This window comes from Amphiura filiformis, chromosome 9 (assembly GCF_039555335.1).
Source record: "Amphiura filiformis chromosome 9, Afil_fr2py, whole genome shotgun sequence".
Lineage (NCBI taxonomy): Eukaryota > Metazoa > Echinodermata > Ophiuroidea > Amphilepidida > Amphiuridae > Amphiura > Amphiura filiformis.
This window is the reverse complement of record NC_092636.1, coordinates 12,792,900-12,814,308: the sequence shown is the minus strand read 5'-3', so window position 1 is coordinate 12,814,308 and position 21,409 is coordinate 12,792,900. Positions and strand designations below refer to the sequence as shown.

Below are 21,409 nucleotides of genomic sequence, written 5' to 3'. Positions count from 1 at the left end.
GGCCTTGGTGGAGGCAACAATAGACAATTTTGTGTGCACTGCTTGTACATGGTGAAAAAACAAAGTATATGTTGCCCCAATCTGCTTGTTTACATTGCCATATAAACGTGCGTTCAAAAAAATTTGGAAAATTTTGCTCCGCATCCCCTCCACCACTTTTTAGATTCTTGAGCGCATTGGGCAAAAAAAATGGGAACAGGGCAGGTTTGACACAAAAACCTAGAAAAACTTGATTGCATGCAGGAAGGAAACCAAATATAGTGAAAAGACGGAATAAATAAAAATTCACGGCGGGTTCGTGGAAGCACCTACAGCTTAAAAAAATTAATTTTAGGGATAAGGAATATCTCACGGTCATATAGACTTGGACGCAAAAATTCTGAGTTCACTAGTTCGAAATTGACCCATTGGGCCATTTTAAACCAGTTTTCTGTTGCGTTTTGAATAGGACAAGTCTGCCGTGGATTCACTGATTCTGAAATGTTACTAAAGGTTTTGATATGCCATCTTGTTTCAGAGGAGGGCACTCTCTATTTGTACATGAAACTTACCCTAAGGTGAAGGAGCCCATATGCGCAATTAGAAGAATCTTTATGGTATATTGTTCCAACAAGGGCCATATTGATTATGATATAAAGGTATCTGGAAATGGCGCATTATGGTTTGAGTGATAAACAAAGGCCAACAAATCCAGGCCCAATCCCAGTTGTTTTAAAAGTTATATATATATTATATATTCAAAGTAATCACCGGCGTGTCCAGGATCTTTTCCTGCGGGGGGCTCAGCCCCTTTTTCAGATTTATGCGGGGGGGCTTTATGGCTAAAATCGCCAAAAAACGGCTGATTTTACATGATTTTTAACAAAGTGCGGGGGGCTTCAGCACCCAAAGCTCCCCCCCTGGACACGCTACTGGTAATGAACTAAAGTTTCTTCAGAGAGTGCTCAACTTTAAGTGTAAAGGAGCGATAAATAAATAAATATACAGATAATAATGTTAATTTCACTATCGAATGGAAAATATTGAAGTATGCCAATGCATACTCAAATGTGAGCAAACGATGCAACCTATGCATCATGGAGAAATACTTCATCATACGCCACCCCAAAATGGCATCTTTAAATAAAAAAAACTGAACTAATTAGCGCATGCCGACATGTGGCAAACTTCAAACTGAAAAATCTCGCGTAAAAATCTTGCGTAGACACAACCTATACGCGCGCGAGAGTTAAATGCGCGAGCAAGAGTTAAATGAGCGAGCGAGAGTTAAATGCGCATGCTAATTCCGCAATTACGCACAGGAAAGATACACTTCATCTTGTTTTGTTTTGTTTTCATTACATTTGACTATCCCTGATGAGAGGAGACAGCAGTCTTCTTGAAACAAGTTTGTAGGATATGAATAAAATTTAATGAACTGATCCATCTGTATATTTATTTATATTATATATTCCATATTATCTAACAATTACTTGCTAAAACTAAAATTTTACAAACCTGTGAGTATAATAAAAGCCAATTTCTTGAATCAGCACGCATGCCACCAAGTCCACCAAGGCACGTTGCATTGTGGGTAATGTTCTTCCATAATCAAGAGGAAGAAGAAGCTCTAATTGATGCCATATTAACAGGAATGGGATGGATGTCAACAGGTTAATTAAGGCAACACGGGCTGCATCCAAGATCCGGGGAATGGTTACCTGGAGTGAATGAACAAAATGGAATATGAAAGTAAAGCTGAGAGGGTCCTGGGAGGATACTTGATCTTGGATGGGGTAGGTATACCTGTGTGGCTGGGATTCAAAAACTTTACCCCCCAAAAAAAAAAAATAAATAAATAAATATTTGCCAAAATTCTGGAACAGATTTTGCTAAAAAAAACAATTGAAAACACTGGCCCTTTCTCCCTTTCTCCAAAATGTTTGGAGAGCATTTTGAAAAGCACCAAGCAAACACAAAAATGTTTTTAAAACATGTTTTGGTTTCAAATCGATTGATTAGAGGTTAATAACTGCGCATTGGTTATTTGGAGGGCATTGTAAAAAATTTAAATATTCCGAGGTCCAAAGCAAAATGTTTAGATTTTTGCAATGCCCGACATATTACCGATGCAAAGTTATTAACCTCATTCATAACCGTCAATTTTGACATTTTTGCACTGTGACGGACTCTTTCATAAATACTTTTTTCCCCGAATGACCAACAAAAGTGGGGGCCTGTGCCCCCCCTTCCCCCTCCCTTTGCGCACGTCACTGATCTCACATCCCTGGAGCCTGCATTACCTTACCCATCTTTCCGTTAATTGTTACAGTGGAAACTCATTATAACGAAGTTGTCAGGGACCGAAAAATTAGTTCTTTATATCCAAATTTCGTTATATCAGGGTTGTAAAAACAATAAATAACAAAAGAATTTTGTATCTTGGTTCTGGAAAAATACTTCTTTATAACAGGGTTTTTCTTGTATCAGATTTCGTTATAATGAGGTTTTACTGTATATACAAAATAACAAAATGGTATTGCAGAATGATGCGCATTTTGTTACTGAAAAATCTGGTCTAAAAATTTAGTTTGCAAGCGGGTGATCCAGAATCAACTTATTGCGCCTAACAAGTCATATATTTGATATTTGCTTACCTTTTCATTTGGTTGTACTTTGTGTTTGATTACCCAAGCAGGAAATCCAAATGCATCAACACACATAAACGGTAAAGAGACAATCCAGAATGCGAAAAATGGTAAAAGAAAACCTGAAATTAATAGACTCAAATGTCAGGTGATCTGCTGATTGCCTGCAGGGTTTAAAAGCCCCAATGTCATTTTGGTTCACTATTTTTGACAGCCATTATAGGGACCAAGTAAACACAAAAAGTTAGCCAAAAAAACGATTAAATATAATCAGGACATTCTTTGTACTTTTTTGACCATTTTTGTCAAAGTTTGCACCCCTTGAATGTTGCCCCCCTCAAAAAGTCCTGGCTACACTGCTGTCCGCTTGAAACAGTCTTGCAAATAGGACAATTGCACTGAAGAATCTATTTTGTCAAATTTGAAGCTCTGCAGACTATAGTAGAAATTCTATCTGAAATATTGGGCCAGAGAAAATATAAAAAGTATGTTCAATGTTCATGGTCTACTCTACTAATATTTGAGTATCACTGAATATAAACAGGACATAACAGTTGTACCATAGCCCTAATATAGGGCCTTTTGACCGACAAGCGACAATCCCCCAAAACATGCTATATTCAGAGAAATGCTAAAGCCAGTGACAACTGCTAAACCCAGTAACCGTCCCCCCACCGCCCTAATTATGATGTTCTTTATTGGAGCATGCAGTCACTGGGTTTTAAGCGGCTCTTGGGGTAGGCCTATAGCGTGTTTAAAAGGCCCTATAGTAGGGCTATTGCACTGGGTGAACAAGTGGCTAGCTAAGCACATACCTAAAGTTGCTGCCAGAATGAAATGATCTCCATGACAAGCATCATGAATCACAGCCCAGTGTCTATTCCAGAATGTCCCTGAAGCAGCCCAAACATCTTGAAGGTGGTCAGCAACTTGATCTACAGCAGATCCATGATTGGTTCCATTTATATCAGAAAAATCCATCTCGATCACATCAATTAGCTAATCGTTGAGATAACCTGAAACCTAGTCAGAAGAAACAGAATCATTTTAGATCGTTTCTTATTTGCATGTACAGATTGTAGAATTGCATCAGCTTTGGTCACAAGCATGTATTTTCATCATGATAGGCCTACATGTAGAGTGAAACTGCAGAAAAATAATGCCAATGATATCCTGAATATCCTGCTATTTAAAGCCATATTATAACATTTGCTGAGGAGGACGCCCTCACTGATTTTTTAAAATTAATTTTTTTACACGATTATATTGTACTTAATTAAACCAATATACCCTGAAAAATCAAGACTCTAGGTGCTGTAGTTTTGTCAAAATCCGAGATTTTGAATAAAACGCCTGAATCAGCATTTTATTATTACGATGGAATTATTAGTCGAACGCATACACGATGTTCATAACACACAGTACGTACACGGCGTGCCGCGACGGTGATCTACACAACAAAGGGCCGTACCATAACATGACCTAAGGAGTGGTACGTATTGGCGATATGTGCGCTGGCAGTAAATTCCAATTTTCTTTGCTCTGCCGTAGTTGTTCGGCTCAAAAATAAAAGGGGATATATCTGACAGTAAAATTAACATTTTATGGCAAAGAAATGCTAATCTATTTTGTATGAAAATGTTATAATATGGCTTTAATTGCTTAAAACTGTGAAATCCAAAATACTCAAGTATCATCAGGATGGTCCACAACTTAGGGTCGGTATTCATTTGTACAGTAAATAAATAAAAAAACACTTTTTTCCAGATTTTCCAGATTTGGGTCGGTCAGTGGAGGACAAGCAAACAATTTTTTTTGCCTAATATGACATTTGTTATTGGGTAAAAGATCATTTTTCTTTCGTAACTTCCAAAAGTGCTTATTCCATACCAAAAATAGGAATGTTCAATCACCTCTGAAAAACAATTATTGACCAACCTCTAAAAATCAAGTAAACATAACACAGAAGTGAGGATGAAAAGTTTTAAAAACTTTTAAAAACTAAAACATAACACAGAAGTGAGGATGAAAAGTTTTAAAAACTTTTAAAAACTGTTCAAAGATTAAAATTTGCTCACCTGAGAGAGTCCAAAAGTAGCACAATTTCTTGATTGACTTGATGGACTGATGAATGGTGTTTGTTAACTGGTCAGTGGTCAGTGACTATTGGACCATGTGACATGCTGACGTAGTAAGGAATACACTGGAAAATGGAAGGAAGTGCCAAGTTCAATGAAAATAAGCTGAGTCACTATTAAAGCTACTATTGAATCAGAGACCCAGTGGAGGATGAATGAACTCAGACATAACAATGCAATTTTACAAGAGAAAAGGACAGTTCAACCCACGGAATGTGCTATTCCATTTAAAATCCACACTACCCCTATGGAAGAATTAGCGAAAGTCTTCCACAGATCAGCGAAAGTCTTCCACAGAGGGAGTATAAGTTTTGAATAGAATACTAAGAATAGTATTGGTTAACTTCCATTTGAAAAACTCACTCCAGTTGTGGAAGATATAGGTAAAGCCATAATACAGGGGGAGTATGAGAAACTCTGACCAATTACATTTGAAAAACATACTCCCCTGTGGAAGATCTTCCACAGGGGTAGTGTAGATTTCAACTGGAATAGCCTAATGCACTTTTAACTGGATCACTAAGCCCCAGTCTCTACTGGGCAAGTACTGAAGTACTTGTACTGACATGTACTGAAAAAAGGTTGTTTCAACATAAGGGTAATAACACTACTGTACTGTGTCTTCAATTAACTTAGACTAGGTGTTTTATATTTGACAAAATAGCAATAAATATGAAAAATCATGAATTAAAATGTTGCTAAATATTGTTAAAGTTTTAAACGATTAATTCTTTATAAATGTGCTTGTTCCTGCAATATTTCACTAGTGAACGTGGGGTACCATAAACTCTGAATTAATCCATTTGGTGCAATGGGGACGAATGTTCCAGTTATGATAATTGGATGCGCTGATTATATTCGAGCATCCATATCAGGAAGTGTTGTCCTGCAAAATAGCAACATTTGCTAGTAATGTGTATTGAACCACAGGGTTGAAACATTACTTTATTAAATGTTCAGATGAATTAAGGTTTTTACAACTTATAGGCCTAGCTCAAAGAAATGCATTCCTGATGTTTGTTTATTTATTTATTTATTTATTTATTTATTTATATATTTATTTATTTATTTATTTATTTATCTATTTATTTATCTTTATTACTTATTCATTCATTTATATATTTATTTATTGTGTGGAATGAGTATAAGCGGGTGTGGGGCCTAGGCCTATTACAAAACTATGTATTTTCAACTTGTTTCATTCATTTCACTTGCTGAATATAACCTTATCGCTCATTCTACAAAATCCGGTGCCAATCCACTGTAAAAATTGAAAAAAAATAAAGTTGTTCAAAAAGACCTGCTTTTTGTGTTTTTAAGAGCAAATGTATCACTACTTTCAGATGTAAAAGATTGTCAACACCACTTGTATATTTTTCTTTCAGGACTTCATGATGTTTTTAACACTAAAACTCAATGTAATGTGAGCTACGTTATCGGCTACAAAATGGACTGGTTTTACTTAATCCAAGGTCATAAAAAGCAAACGAAGATCACTTGAGTGAAATGTAACACCGATTTCACCATTTCATAGAAGTTTTGAAGATGCATAAATGAGTGCGTAACGTAGCTCACAGTAACGTAGTTCACGGGTTTTTAATGTTTTTGATGTGATTTGCGAAGCGTTAGAATGTTATGTCGGTTAATTCTAATATAAATGGGGTTCGATCACTGGTACCTATCACATATTATTAGGAAGTACTTGTTATACAAGTGCATACTATGGAATTCTGGTAACGTAGCTCACCAATCTTAACATGGTCGGTCGTAATTTCAATGTTTACAACATTTCTATGCCAAAAATGCTACAGCATCACGATTTTTACTGTTATTTTTAAAAACCTATGAGTGTTTCCTTTCAAAAACCGTAAAATACGTTGATACCTCTGTTTTACGCCTTTCCAATAACGTGTGTTAAAAAGGGTAACGTAGCTCACAGCGTTTTGTGGAAAGTGCAATTTATTTTAGAATTACACAAAGACGCTTTTAATCACTAAAAAATAATGTTGATATGAAATATGATGACGCCTTATATAATTAAAAAGCAACAAATATGTAAAGATATCGCATTTATTCAAAGAAAATATTAAGGATCAGATTTGACACTTGAGCAGTGGAAACGCAATTTTAGCGATTTTCGAGCCTTTGCAAGGGTTAATCAGGCTGAAGAAAGCATTTAAAGTATGGACAACTATATATGTCCGTGTAGATTTCGTTTAGTTCTACCAGAAAAACAACATATTTGATGCCCTAAATGCTCGACAAAGTATTTGTGGACCAAAGAATGGAAAAAGGGCTATTGGCACCGGATTTTGTAGAATGAGCGTTATATGTGAAGGATATTTGGAAACAAAATTGTATACAAGAAAATATTATTTTTACAAAATGACAGAGGTTACAGGAAACAATTCTTGTTAACATCACTGTATCTGAAAATTCCAAGTGAATGCTGATTTTCTTTAAAAGGAATGATAGCATTAAAAAAATTCAATTTTCATTTTATTGATGAAACCAGTTGGAAATGAGTTTGTAGTGAGCTAGCTTATCCGTTATTTAGAATATAAGTATGTACTGCGAAATCAATTGATATTGCAGTATAATGTTTCCACACAGCCACTATAAACAGCCATTATATATGCTCCAATGAAGGAAACACATAATTTTAATGACATTGCGTATGAAAAAATAATGTGCAATGCTCGGAATAATGCTATGAATAAAACGTAATCGCATACGAGGGGGTATCCAAAAGTTTTTGACATCAACCAGAAGTGAAAGAGCTATACCGATGAAATTTTGTCAGTGTAATCACTGGTCCTTATGTACATTATGGTCCAAAAATGGGCTCATAAGTATGTTTACTTTCTTTACAGGTGGCGCTAGATGGGCAGTAGGCGCATAACCTGAAAGATGGTGAAAATTGAGGCACGCAGCATGATTAAGTTCCTGCATTTGAAGGGTTAGGCCTACAATGCTCAGAAAATCTATGATGAAATGAAAGTAATCTACGGTGATGATTGCCCATCATATGGCACTATTGCTTTTTGAAAAAGGAATTTCCAAACGGCTACATGTCCCTCACAGATGAGCCAAGAAGTGGACGCCCATCACTTAACGGATGATGCGCCACAGTGAAAAAAACTCAAGAAAGTGGAGGATCTTATCATTAAAAGCCTAGGTTATGCGCCTACTTCCCATCTAGCGCCTTCTGTGAAGAAAGTAAACATACTTATGAGACCATTTTTGGACGATAATGTGCATAAGGACCAGTGATTACACTGACAAAATTTCATCGGTATAGCCCTTTCACTTCTGGGTGATGTCAAAAACTTTTGGATACCCCCTCGTACATGTATACCTCACAGAGCTTCACCTAATTTCGCACAACAAAACCGTTGGATCAAAGTACACCACCTATAGACCATATCGAATAAGCTAAGGCCAAGTAAAAATAAAAACATGTTTCTCGTCCGGGTTTTTAAAAATTAGGAGAATGAGGGGCTTTTTATTTTCTATTTTTTATTGGAAAACGACGCTAAAAACTGTAAAAGTAGAAATTTTCGCAAAGTTTTTATTTTCGCGAATTTCGCGAGTGGACATAACATCGCGAAAATAAAAACTAGCGAAAATAACCTTTTGGATTAGGTTTCTATTGCAACAATATCAAAACCGCGAAATTTAAATCTCGCGCAATTGACAAAATCTTCAAAATCGCGAAAATATTGACTTTTACAGTACCTGTATTTGACACCATATTTCGGGTATTCGACATACAGATTGATATCTGAGAAAAAGGAGGAGGCCCTTTTTATTTTATTGTTTTGAGAGGTAGACCCTCTAGTGATCACAAAACTCTTCTTAAATGATGTATTATGCATTTACAAAGCCGTAAAATAAGTTTCAACTTCTGAAACATCTTTTTCAACAAGTTATATCTGAAAGTTTACAAAATAAAAAGAAATTTGAAAAATCTTCAAAAAATGAGGAGGGCGCGGACGAGAAACATGTATTTTTTTTTACTCAGCCTAACCAGAACGGTATAACAATTGACCTTTTTGATCAATCCTTTGTGGGTAGACCACAAAATGACTTTGTAACTTAAGCGTCCTTGGTGGTTAACGGAACGAATGATCACATTGAAACTGCTTAAAAAACACAACATGTGTCCTTACATACATTGTATGTACTACATGTACTTTTCATTGCACACACAAGTAGTGTAAATCCTGCAAACACAACAGGGCCAGGGCCAACTTTCAGGAATCAAGTAAGCCATACTAAAATGATGATGAAAATTGACAAAGAATAAAATTTGCTCACCTGAGAGCTTTCAGAATGTATCACTATTCCATGTACACTTGATTGCTGGACTGGTAAATGATTGATGCTGGTTCGAGACTTGTTGGAGGCTGTTGGACCATGACATGCTCTGATGTAAACTAATAATGTATGTAGTTAGAAAAGTACTGCTAAAGGAAATGATTTCAAGCAATGATACAGACTGCTGAACCCCTACTGAACATTACAGGAAACATTATATCATGTCTAAGTTCACCATAGTGCATTTATGGTCCACATAAAATACATCTCGACATTTGTGAATGCTAAACCTAGTAAAAAACTACACCAATTAGGTTTATGAATGGGCCATTATCCACTTCTTTACGCTCAACCAATCAGCAAGCTCAACTGATCACTCTTCACTAACCACACAAACCAATCAATAATACCCACTTGAGAATCCCTGGCTGGTCCCACCGGACTTGCCCAAGGAGCTGAAAACACTGGGTTGGAAACCCTTATTTGGAAGAGGCTGTTAGCATTTTTCCCTGTCTTGTATGCCAATCAAATTTGGACACCAATGAGAATGTTAGAAAATCTTGATTGACAGCTCCTACGAAGAGTGCATGTAGCTCAAAGGGTTTGGGCGGGGCATGCCCCTGAATATAAGCCATTCTATGCTATGGTCACTGGCATTTTTGTTTGTATTGAAATAACACGGGGACCTCTGCTTCGGAATAGTATAGAATTGAGTTGCAAAGTACTAGTTGCAGCTTTCCTTTCTACATTTTCGAATGAAATTTGAACCACAATCAGATAATAATATAATTAAACATGTGAGCGCCTACCAAAATAATCGGCTGGTTATTTTTGGCACAGTGATGCTAATTAGTGGAAGTCCTATACCTAAACTGCGTGGGCACCAGCAGAGGTCGCGGGCCTATTGAGGGGTTGTGTGGGCAGTGAATAGGGAAAGTGGACAATAAGTGCAAGATGCAGACTGAATAATGTTGCCCTACGCTGTGCAAGAAGTAGATCATGTCAAGGCCGTACTGTCAAAAGGACTATCAACCCGGTTTCACTGTCATAAGTGTGAAAAAGTATTTTAGGGTGAAAATAAACATAAAAAAACATTTATGTCATTTCTAGAGTAAAAATGTTTGTAGTTTATGAATTTTTTATTTAATACCTGATAATTTAACTTATATATTTGATTTATATCTTTTTTTCTGATTTTTTTCCCATTCTACTTTGTATATCCACATACCCAAAAACATACATAAATATTTGCGTCTGCAATATAAATACATCAGGTAATGATCATAACATACAAATTCAACAGCTTTTTCTATAACTTGTTGCATAGTTTTTGCATGAGACTCGCTGAAATTTGAGATTTCACATGACAAAGGTTATTAAAAGAAATGCAGTTTTGCACAAAAACTGAGCTTCAACCATGCACCTTTGATATCTTTGTTGTGAATAGGGCTGATATACAGCAAAATATATTTTATGTTTTATGCAACTTTTATTTTTTCTCGTTTTGGCAGTCAACCAGGTGTCAGATCTCGAACCATGTCTATTATTGAAAAGACTCAATGAACTGTGCATTAGTAATGTGTACATGCTAAATGGGCTAAGCATTAACATAACAGTGGCGCAGCCAGGTGGTGCAAAGCCAAGCTTTACCTTAGGGAACATTCATAAATGGAGCTGGAAAATTCCAGGGGGTCAAAAAAAGTTTTGACTTTCCAAAAAGGGGGTCAAAAGTTTTTAACATGGCAAAAGGGGTCAAGAAAGTTGTGACACCTATAAAGGGGGTTGGTCAAAAAAGTATCAATTTCATGGGCCAAAATATTGTAAAATACAACATTTTTGCAAGCTATGCACGCACATTGTCACAATAAAGCCCTTTTCATCCCGATGAACGTTCCCTTAATACAGCTAGTTACAAAATATTATTGGGATGATGAAAATGATAAACAATAGTAATTTCAATATTCCAGTATAATTTAGCATGAACGGAATGAATATTTCATGTTGCTCTCAGTACAATGACCATACAATTCAAGATTGATGTACGAGAAACATGAGTCACAGTTTTGGTCATTTGGTACTTCAGTCAATGACCTTTTTTCCGGGCTAATTTTGGTGTATGGATTGGATAGGTAATTTTTTCAAATTTTCAAAAACGTTGCTTGTAAAATAGCCAAATTTTGGCTTAGTGTCCCAGTGTTGCTAAACTTTTTGTTTTTGCCAAATATTTGGGAAGGGTTGAAAAAACACTGCCAATCAGGGCTGGATTTACCATTGGGCCAGACGGGCCCCCGGCCCAGAAATTTAAAGGCCCCCAATATTGCCCTGTGCATATTCCTTTTCAGCCTGAAAACACCATGTTTTGGACCAAAATATGGTAATAGTGAAAAATAGTGCCCACTTTGGCCCTTTACATAGCAAAATTCACCTTCACTTTTGACTAAAATAGTGAAAAAAATTTTCACGCACAATGTCCTAGAAAAATTGTTGAAAAAAGATATCCTTGTAATGCTTCCACCGCCACTGTTAATCTTAGAATACTAAGAATAGGCCCCCTTTTTGTAAACCAAAACTTGGCCACTTGAGTGCACATGCCTTGCTCATATGGTGCGTATGGGGCCCTCAAATTTTGGCCTGGCCCAGGGCCCCAAAAAGGGAACTCTGGCCCTGCTGCCAATTTGTGTTAAATTATGAAGAAAATTTGGACTTCTGGTAAAAAAAATGGGTCAAAATTTCTTAGGTTAGAGCATGCATGCAAATTATAAGGCCAGACAAAAAACTTACTTGGTTAGGCAATAGAAACAAATTAGTTTGATCTTTCAATCGACCATCGATGCTTGGTCGATCCTTATTATTTATGAACTCAATTAATTTACTATTGTTAATTGTGAAAAAATAGTAATGTGTGCCTGTTGGGATATTGACCAATCATAAATTTAGCTTTAATTCCGATTAATTAGTTGATAGTTCATTAATACCAAGCATCGAAGCAGCATCGACGGTCGATCCAAAGATCGAACATATTTGTTCCTGATGCCTTATCCAACTTGTCCTCCTCCTCCAAAATTGAAGAGGACAGTTGAATTTCATAGTCCATGCTACACATTGAATTTACCACATAATAAGATACGAATAAGGTTATGGGTTTTACAGGTTTTAAACCAATTTAGAAGTATGAACTGTTTCAGATCTTTAAATTGTAATTTAAAAAGCACAAATTCTGGAAGGAAAAAATAATCAAAATACATTAAGGGTAGATATACTCTTTTGTACATTAAAGCCAAAAAATCACCTTTTCTCTGAATTTCAAAATGTGGTTGTTGTATGACAACCAAACTTTTTCTTAGCCTTAGGGAACAAACCAAAAGTTCAATGACATCCTAAACGGAAGTGCTTTCATTCATGGGAGGCTGAATCCAGCTCCCTCCCGCTAACATAATTTCGAAATGTTGAAAATTACAACCAGAAAGATCAACTTTGACCAATGTTTTGACTAAATTTTTACAAATGTAATTGGACTCTATAAGGAAAGGACTTTTGTTTATATGGCGTAATCAAAGTTTTTGCCCCCTTTCCTCTCTAATGAAAGGACTTTTGTTTCTAGGACGTCATCAACCTTTTGGTTTGTTCCATTAATTTTAATTAATGGAACAAACCAAAAGGTTGATGACTTAAAAGTACTTGTCCTAATTGCCCAATCACCATGATGTGATTTTATAAGATGGGTCATAATCAATAGAAAAGAAGTTATTGAACTAGGGATAAGAGATTTTTGCTTGAAAGAATTAGTTGATATAGGTGGCATAGAAACTAATAATAATATAATACAATAACAAATCAAACAATACAATGACATCAAACCTCACAATGCCATCCAAGACTGGAACAGCGTTGCCATATCCATGATTTTGTAGCCATTATTGGGTGACTTTTGACATCCATCCTATGACAAAAAGTCCCACTGCAATTTTGCAACTTTTGGGCTACCTTTAAAGCAGCATCAATCACAGACCACCAAATGTGCGGGCTCATTTTTAAAATGGGTGGTGCAACAAGAGAACAATATGATTCAAAGCAAAATAAAATAAAACACATTAGAAATATATAGTAAGCATCAAGGTTGTAGCTATGGTGGGCAGAGCGAATGGTACTGCCTGGCACTGGTGTCACTCACCACTAAACAGTGATTTATTTTAGTGTTGCCACCAACACTCAAATTCCCAAAACATGTGTAAATCATCATCAGTATTACCAAGGTCAATGCCAAAAACAATTATTATCTCGTTTTTGTGGCCATATGCGTAAACGGGTAGTGAATTCAATTGGAATTTACTACTAGCGCCAATGCATAATACTCCCGCGGTTGTAATACGGTACAATCCTCTGATGTGTATGTGTGTCCCGCACGCTGTGTACGTTACTATGTTATGTGGAACCTCGGATATGCGTGTTCAGCTAATATTTCCATCGTAGTAATAAAACGATGTTTCCTACGTTTTATTTAAAATCTCGGCTTTTGAAAAAACTGCAGCACCTAATGTCTTAATTATCGCACTGTATCTTTGTTTACAAAGTACATTACAACCGTGTAAAAACCAGAATTAAAAAACAAGGCGGTTCTCGAACCACGAGTCTCGCCTGCTTTTGTGACCGCCTGCTTTTGCGATAACTTTTGGTAGAGAGGTAAATGAATTTGGCGGTTGTCGGCTGGGCACGATTATCTGGCTGATGGTAACTGTACCCACCAAGTTTCATGCCCATGCAACAGTTTTTACTAATATGACCTCAGATGACCCCTGGTGGCCCTGAAATGACCTTCTAAAAATTTGGCTCTAAATGTTGACTGTACCCCCGTGCTAAGTTTCATGCCCATATGACAGTTTTTACTAATTTGACCTCAGATGACCCCTGGTGGCCTCAAAAATGACCTTCCAAAAATTTGGCTTTAAATGTTCACTGTACCCACCAAGTTTCATGCCCATACGACAGTTTTTACTAATTTGACCTCAGATGACCCCTGGTGACCCCGAAATGACCTTCCAAAAATTTGGCTTTAAATGTTGACTGTCCCCACCAAGTTTCATGCCCATCCGACAGTTTTTACTAATTTGACCTCAGATGACCCCTGGTGACCCTGAAATGACCTTCCAAAAATTTGGCTTGAAATGTTGACTGTACCCACCAAGTTTCATGCCCATACGACAGTTTTACTAATTTGACCTCAGATGACCCCTGGTGACCCCAAAATGACCTTCCAAAAATTTGGCTTTAAATGGCGGGGTTCAGGGGCCCACCTTACAAATTTGCAATCAAATTTGGCAATACCAAAGAACCATTTCATCAAAGTAATAAATCAAAACAGAAAGATGCTTCCTTTACGAGGTATCACTCATTGAAAGTGCTACTTTGCTATACTTTACATGAAAGCGACTATCTTAAAGTCGTCATATTTCCTTAATTACATGACCGATCAAGCTGTTATTTGGATATGTGATGCACAGTTGAAAATTAATTATTAAAAGATTTGGTGAACTCGTCATCAGGGTACATGGTTAACACAGGTGTCAAACTGAAAGTAACTCGAAATCGCTGATAATACTTGCTCTGTACAAACAGCTTATTAGTTCCATGCAGATAATCCAAGATGCCAAGCACTCCATAATTGTTGGTGAACCTATTGAGGCGAAAGAAACAATGATACATAAGTAACTAAATAGGTAACATAGCATCTTCCAAAGAGATCAAACCCAGACTACCATTGTGTGTAATGCCATGGAAAATCCATCTTGGATTGTCAGATATTAGGCCCAAAATATTATCTTGGGCAACAGTCTGAAATCTAACAATGATTGGCTTCTATAAGTTTGAACATTTCAAAAGTTTGTAAATAATGTTCTTAGCATGTTTAGCACACAATACATTACACCGGAATACAAACAAGTATGCACTTCAAGTCAAAGTTTGCTAATAAGCCTATTAATTACAAAAAAAAATTAAGTTCAAAACACTCACACTTGTGTACAAGTCCCTGAATGGGCTCTCTCCTCAGTACATTTCCATCTGTCTCACGGTCAAGAGTTCCATACATACTATAAGTACTAGGTCCAGTAAGTTAATTTTACCATAGAGCCTTTTCAATGACTGCTCAAAGTTCTGGAATGGCTTACCATCTACAATCAATAATGCCATCAGCCTGGACTCATTTTTTAAATCATTGATCAAAACTCACTTATTTCCTTAATTTTTGCTGCCATTGTTTTCTGTATTTTTTGAATTTTTGATTTTCTTTACTCTTGCGCCTTGAATCCCTAGGCAAAGGCGCATATAAATACTTGTTGTTATGCTATGCTGTGCTGCGCTGTGCTGTGAAGGAACACTATAAAGTTGCCCACCATAAGCAACATGCAAACATGGCAGAGTTTAGTCTCCCTAAGTATAATCTCTTTGATGTCTGCTCAAGTATCTTTCTAGTCATAGTAATACAAAAGCAACCCTTTTATTCAGTCACTTTTCAGCATCTAATTCATACACCCAAGTTTGAACTCTTACCAGAAAAAAATAATTTTGTAGATTTTCACCAAATGACCACGATGACATCTACATGACTATGATGTAAACTTTGCAGAGGCACTTGTTATTGACAAGGGGTGTTCGCAGAACATAGACTTTCAAAAAGAACCATACACAAACTCTAAGCATTAATCTGAAAATGCACCTGTATTAATATTAAGTTTAAGGTGTGACAAGTGTCATTTCTTACCCTAGTGGGAATAATCCTAGCAAAAAGTCAGTTTTAAATAAAAAGTTACAAATTTTCAACCCTAAAACGTCCCCTTACTTACTTCAAATGGTGAAAATCATGCATCTCAGGCGGGGGCAGAAATGGCAGGTGATAGCCACTATGTACAATGCAGGCATTACCTATGGCTATAGCATACCATAGAGCCATTACAGCTATATGTGAGCCCATGACTAGTGGGCCTAATGCTACTGGAAATAAAGAACAGAGAATGTGCTCAACTGGATGGGTGTATATAGCTGCAAGACTGATTGGTGCTGTCCATTCATGGTGCTTCTTGTGGATATGTTTGTACAGGAGATGGTGATGAAGTAATCTGCATTTGGTTAACAGAAAAAGATAATAATAATAATAACAGCACTTAATATAGCGCTTTTCCAACCTGATCAAAGCACTTTACAAAGATACAAAAACATATAATACCAGAAAAAAGGCTTAAAAACAGCAACAATCAGTACAAGTGAGTTTTTAGGTTACTCTTGAAACTATCTACAGTGGGGAAACTCTGATGTTTAAAGGATGTTGTTCCACAGTTTGGGTCCCTGCACTGAAAGACCTATCACCAATTAATCTGTTGCTCCTGGGGACAACTAGACGAGTTGCGTCTAACGCCGAGCGTAAACCCTCTCTGGTTGGGATATAGATCGTCAAACAATCAGACAGGTAGATTGGTGACAGATCATTCAGTGACTTGTAGATGTATAAGAGGATTTTGAACATGATGCGTTTTTCGATGGGTAGCCAGTGGAGGGAGTCAAGAAGCTCGGATGACGAGTAGCGGCGAGGGACTTGGAATACAATGCGAGCAGCTCTGTTCTGTAAATGCTGGAGACGAGCAATATCGGTAGACCTGCAACCAGATAGAAGAGCATTAGCGTAGTCTAATTTGGAGAGAACAAGTGCTCGCATTGCATTGCTACAAGTATCTTGATCGATATAACGACGCCTTCTGGATATATTCCAGAGGAAGAAATTCAAAGATTTACACAAGGAGGTTATGTGAGATGACATGTTCATTGCTGTATCAAATGTTACGCCCAGGTTTTTGATTGTAGCTGAAGGTGTTATTACAGTACTACCAATGCAAATTGTTATGTTTGGTTGTCCTTGTAACTACCTCCATCCCTCTCATTCTCACCTTTTTAGTCGGGCCCTCAGTAGATGGAGCCTATTCATAAAGATAACCAATACTAAAGGCCATTTTCATTTATTTCTCTGGAATTTATATCATTTTCAGTCAAACTTAAATTTTACTAAATTGTTTCAAACCTTGACCAATCGGCTAAAATCACTAACAAATTTGCTAAGAAAGCTTAAAATCCAAGCTTAAAATTAGCAAAAATAATGTGTGATTTACCACGTTTTCCCATGTGACATGGGGCCTAGCATATATCAAAGTTCATCTAAAATTAATTGGATTAAAAGCCCGAAATCTGGGAAGCCAAACTGGGAACTGCTGTGAGAACACATAGAAAATGGGAGACATGAGACCAGAGTGGGACAGGCATGCCCATACAAGTGGGGCCAGGTTAACGCTCGTACCTTACTTCACAAGACTACATCAGGGTTGTCAACTTTTTGGAATTGCTTTGCGTGAGACACTGTCGAACAGAGGCGTACCGGGACGGAGTTATTATTTGCCGATTACAATGTATATTTTGACACATTTGACCCATGATTATTTGAGCAATGGCGCTCGAGAATCTAAAAAGTGTGGGGTAGGGACAACAAATTAGTTCTACGCTGCATGAGATTTTACTCATTTGACAGTGTTTGACAGCTTTATGCGTGAGATTTATTACCTAGGCGTGAGATTATAATACCTTGGCGTGAGACCGTGAGAAAGTGGCCCAATGCGTGAGAGTTGACAGCCCTGGACTACATACCATCATTGATATGTATACTTTTGAATTGGGTGTTTTTATGTATAGATACTCAGTGAATGAGCTACCTTCCTCATTTAAATATTACTTTAAGAAACGGTCTGATATCCACAACTATTCGCCAAGACACTGTAACAACCAGTACAATCTAACTAAAAATAAGAAAACATTTTCAGATCATTCTGTTCGTACTAGCGGTCCCTATCTTTGGAATACACTAGAAAATAAATTTAAGCAATCTAAATCAGTTAAACATTTCGGTATCAATTTAAGCAAAAGCTAATTTCAACTTACGCTTGATATCTTTTTTTTTCTTCTCTTTTGAGCACTTAAAATTAATTTAACCTATGGTTTATTAATTTCTTCGAGCCCCGTCCTTGTCTTGTTCCGTAGTTGTACTATTTGGCTTTGTTTTTGTTTTTAAAATATTTTTTGTTTGTTTTTGTTTCTACCCCTATAATAGGGGAAGGCATTTCACAGGCCTATTTGGCCTTCCAGCCTTCTCCTCCATAACATGTCTTGTTAATTGTTGTAATTAAGTTATTTTTCTGATTTTGATGTATTTTGATCATTTAATATTGCCTGATTTTGATGTATGTAATTATGTATTTATTTGATATGGAAATAAATGATGAATACCTGTGAGTGTAATAAAACACAATTTCTTCAATTAGTAGAAATCCTACTAAGTCCACCAAGACACGCTGCATTGTGGGTAATGTTCTGCCATAATCAAGAGGACGTAGAAGCTCTAATTGATGCCAGATTAGCAGGAATGGGATGGACGACATCTGATTGGTGCAGGCTACACGGGCCGCATCCAAGATCCGAGGAATGGTCACCTGGAGTGAAAGAACAAAATGGTATATGATGATAAAGCCAAGCCCTCTTGAGCTTCAATTAGATGGGACATTTGGCTCGGGGGGGGGCACTCAACTTTAGAAGTGACCGGTACGTGCCTACCGGTGTCGCGAAGTAGGAGCCTATCGGTAACAAAGCGTTATTTTAAAAAAGGGGTCATTGGGTATAATATTTTGAAAAAAGGGGGTCATTGAGTATAAGATTTCAAAAAGGTCATCGGGTAGAAAATTTTGAAAAAATGGAGCAAAATTTGAAAGGTTCGGCATTATTTTGTTGCATTTTGATGATGCTCTTCTAGAAAATCTTTAAAAAAAGGGGGTCATTGGGTAGCCGGAACCAAAAAAAGGGGAGTCATTGGGTATAATATTTTGAAAAAAAGGGGGTCATTGAGTATAAGATTTCAAAAAAAGGGTCATCGAGTAGAAAATTTTGAAAAAAGTTTCGGCATAATTATTTTTGACAAAGTTGAGCAAAATTTGAAAGGTTCGGCATTATTTTGTTGCATTTTGATGATGCTCTTCTAGAAAATCTTAAAAAAAGGGGGTCATTGGGTAGCCGGAACCAACAAAAGGGGAGACATTGGGTAGCCGCAAAAGGGGGGTCATTGGGTAGCAAACCCCCCCCCCCCTGGGATTCCAAAACACTTCCCTTGAAAACAAACTTTTCAGTATGATGAAAAAGAGACCCCAAAAATGAGAAATATTGATATTGTTAAACTGGGGGTACTGACATGCTAATGACACATTGTTATAACAGCACAATTTCCTCCAAATCAGGAAATCACCACATTTTAAATTATAAAGTGGCCTGTGTGGTACATGAATGTTCACATACTGAACTCTGACATTGACTTCTTGTGCCAAACAGGTCATATTTATTTGCTTACCTTTTCATTTGGTTGTACTTTGTGTTTGAGTACCCAAGCAGGAAATCCAAATGCATCAACACACATAAACAGTAAAGAAATAATCCAGAATGTCAAGAATGGTACAAGGAAACCTGAAATGAGACACACATGAAGATTATAATAAGTACAGGTTTGGTATAGAGGCCTTAAACTTTGCAATCATTGGTCATTTGCAATCGGGGTAAAATAATTAAAGGCCCATTCAGTGAACCCAGCATAAGTGTAAACAAGAAATGTCTTTAAAAAGACAACGCCATGGATGAAGATCATGTTTCATAATTTTGCATGCAAGTAGGGCTACTTGGAAGAATGTTTGGCACAACTAACTGGGTGCGAAATATTGGCATTTATTGGTAAATACCACCAATGACATACTAGGAAATACTAAAATTTTCATGTCGAAAGCTGAATTGGAAAATGTGTGCTAAATTGGTTTACATTTAATTCATACTTGTAACAAACGGCTCAATTGGAATCACATCCTCTGAGTTTTACAACAATCCAACAATCTATATTCAGATAACCTTAAGAATGTTTGCTGCTAAGGGATTTCGTATCAACCAAATTTCATGACAATCCAACTATCTATTATCAGTAACTGTTAACCTTGATATGACCTTGATGGTTTTGACCCTTAGGGCCTAATTGTGATTACATGCACCACGTTTTATGAAAATCAGACTATCGATGCTCTGTTGACATTTAATGCGCTTGACACCACTTTGAAGATTCTGACAATCCAACACAATATATACTTAGTCGACCTCAAATGACCTTTAACAATTTTGGGCAGAATTGTTATCCACAATCTGACAATCTATACTCAATTCACCTCGGGTGACCTTGACCTGCATGACCTTCAACATTTTCCGCTTACTAACCCACCATGTCCATAACAATCTAACTCCTTCGAGTTCCTCTTAAATCTTTTATTCATATAAACTCCAAATTTCTGTCCTTTATTACCTTTTCTTGAGTCTTTTGTTTTAAGTGTTATACTATTTACCAATATTTAGTATAAAATCCAATCACATTATAAGGCCACTAACAGTCAATTTTGAGTTTCCCGTCACATAATTTCTGAAAACAAGTGAGGTAACCTTTTCATTATTCATTATTTTTCTGCCTTTCATTATATGACCAACACGTATGTAAAATGTGTTGTTATTTGCCACACATTCACTTGAAGATGGATGTTTAGCCCTATTAAATGAGATTCAAAAGTATATTAAAAATAGTCACAATAATGAATTCAAGTCAGGGTCAGAAAATGAAGTGAGGGCGGTGACGGGAAACTCAAAATCGACTTTCATTGGCCTAATCAAAAAGACTGATTACTCAATCCCAGGGATTCCCGGTTGCTCTACATGTACCAAAAATGTATACAACCAAAGCCACTATTATCTACCCCAATTACTGGTATCCCCCCCCCCCCCGACGACTAGTGTCACTCCCAACATCAATTAGTGTTGGTAGTAGGCACCTGAACTATTTATACCCAGCTCTGGTCAGATCAGGGAATGCTCATTATTATTGTTTAATTAGGGGTCACGCTTTACTTGTCAATGCTTGTTGACAGCGCAGCTTATCAGTAGTCAGTTCAGCAGGGGTGCAATTGTATCCTTTTCATAGAGCAAAATTGTTCAAAATGTTTATTGTCGAATGGTTCCAAAAAACCTTATTTCTGAACGGATTTCCATCGTTAACGAAGCAAAATGTATGTTTAATATATTAACTATTTCATTAATAGCAATTTCCTAAGCTTCCATCCATAAATAACCACAGAGCATTATCTGTGTACAAAATAAGTGTTTATTTTCAATTAGCCATCTTATCAGTAAAACTGATAGAGGCCAAATTATAGTCAAAAAACAGAT

General features: G+C 36.7%; 1 protein-coding gene across 5 annotated transcripts in view; it reads right to left on the bottom strand.

The window, feature by feature from the left end:
- The window catches only part of LOC140160646 (fatty acid hydroxylase domain-containing protein 2-like), a 45,479-nt gene that overhangs the window by 5,973 nt on the left and 18,097 nt on the right, over positions 1 to 21,409 (bottom strand). The window contains exons 1-5 of one of the 5 annotated variants that reach the window (XM_072183908.1): positions 9,086 to 9,546; positions 4,706 to 4,830; positions 3,443 to 3,650; positions 2,637 to 2,749; positions 1,498 to 1,700 (exon numbers count right to left, since the gene is read on the bottom strand). In XM_072183908.1, coding sequence (XP_072040009.1) covers positions 1,498 to 1,700; positions 2,637 to 2,749; positions 3,443 to 3,608 — 482 coding nt within the window. In that variant the 5' untranslated portion in view covers positions 3,609 to 3,650; positions 4,706 to 4,830; positions 9,086 to 9,546. Of the gene's footprint in view, positions 1 to 1,497; positions 1,701 to 2,636; positions 2,750 to 3,442; positions 3,651 to 4,705; positions 4,831 to 9,085; positions 9,547 to 15,924; positions 16,198 to 18,403; positions 18,607 to 19,511; positions 19,625 to 21,409 lie in introns of those variants that run through there. The other 4 variants (XM_072183909.1, XM_072183910.1, XM_072183912.1 and 1 more) reach the window with 4 other exon arrangements.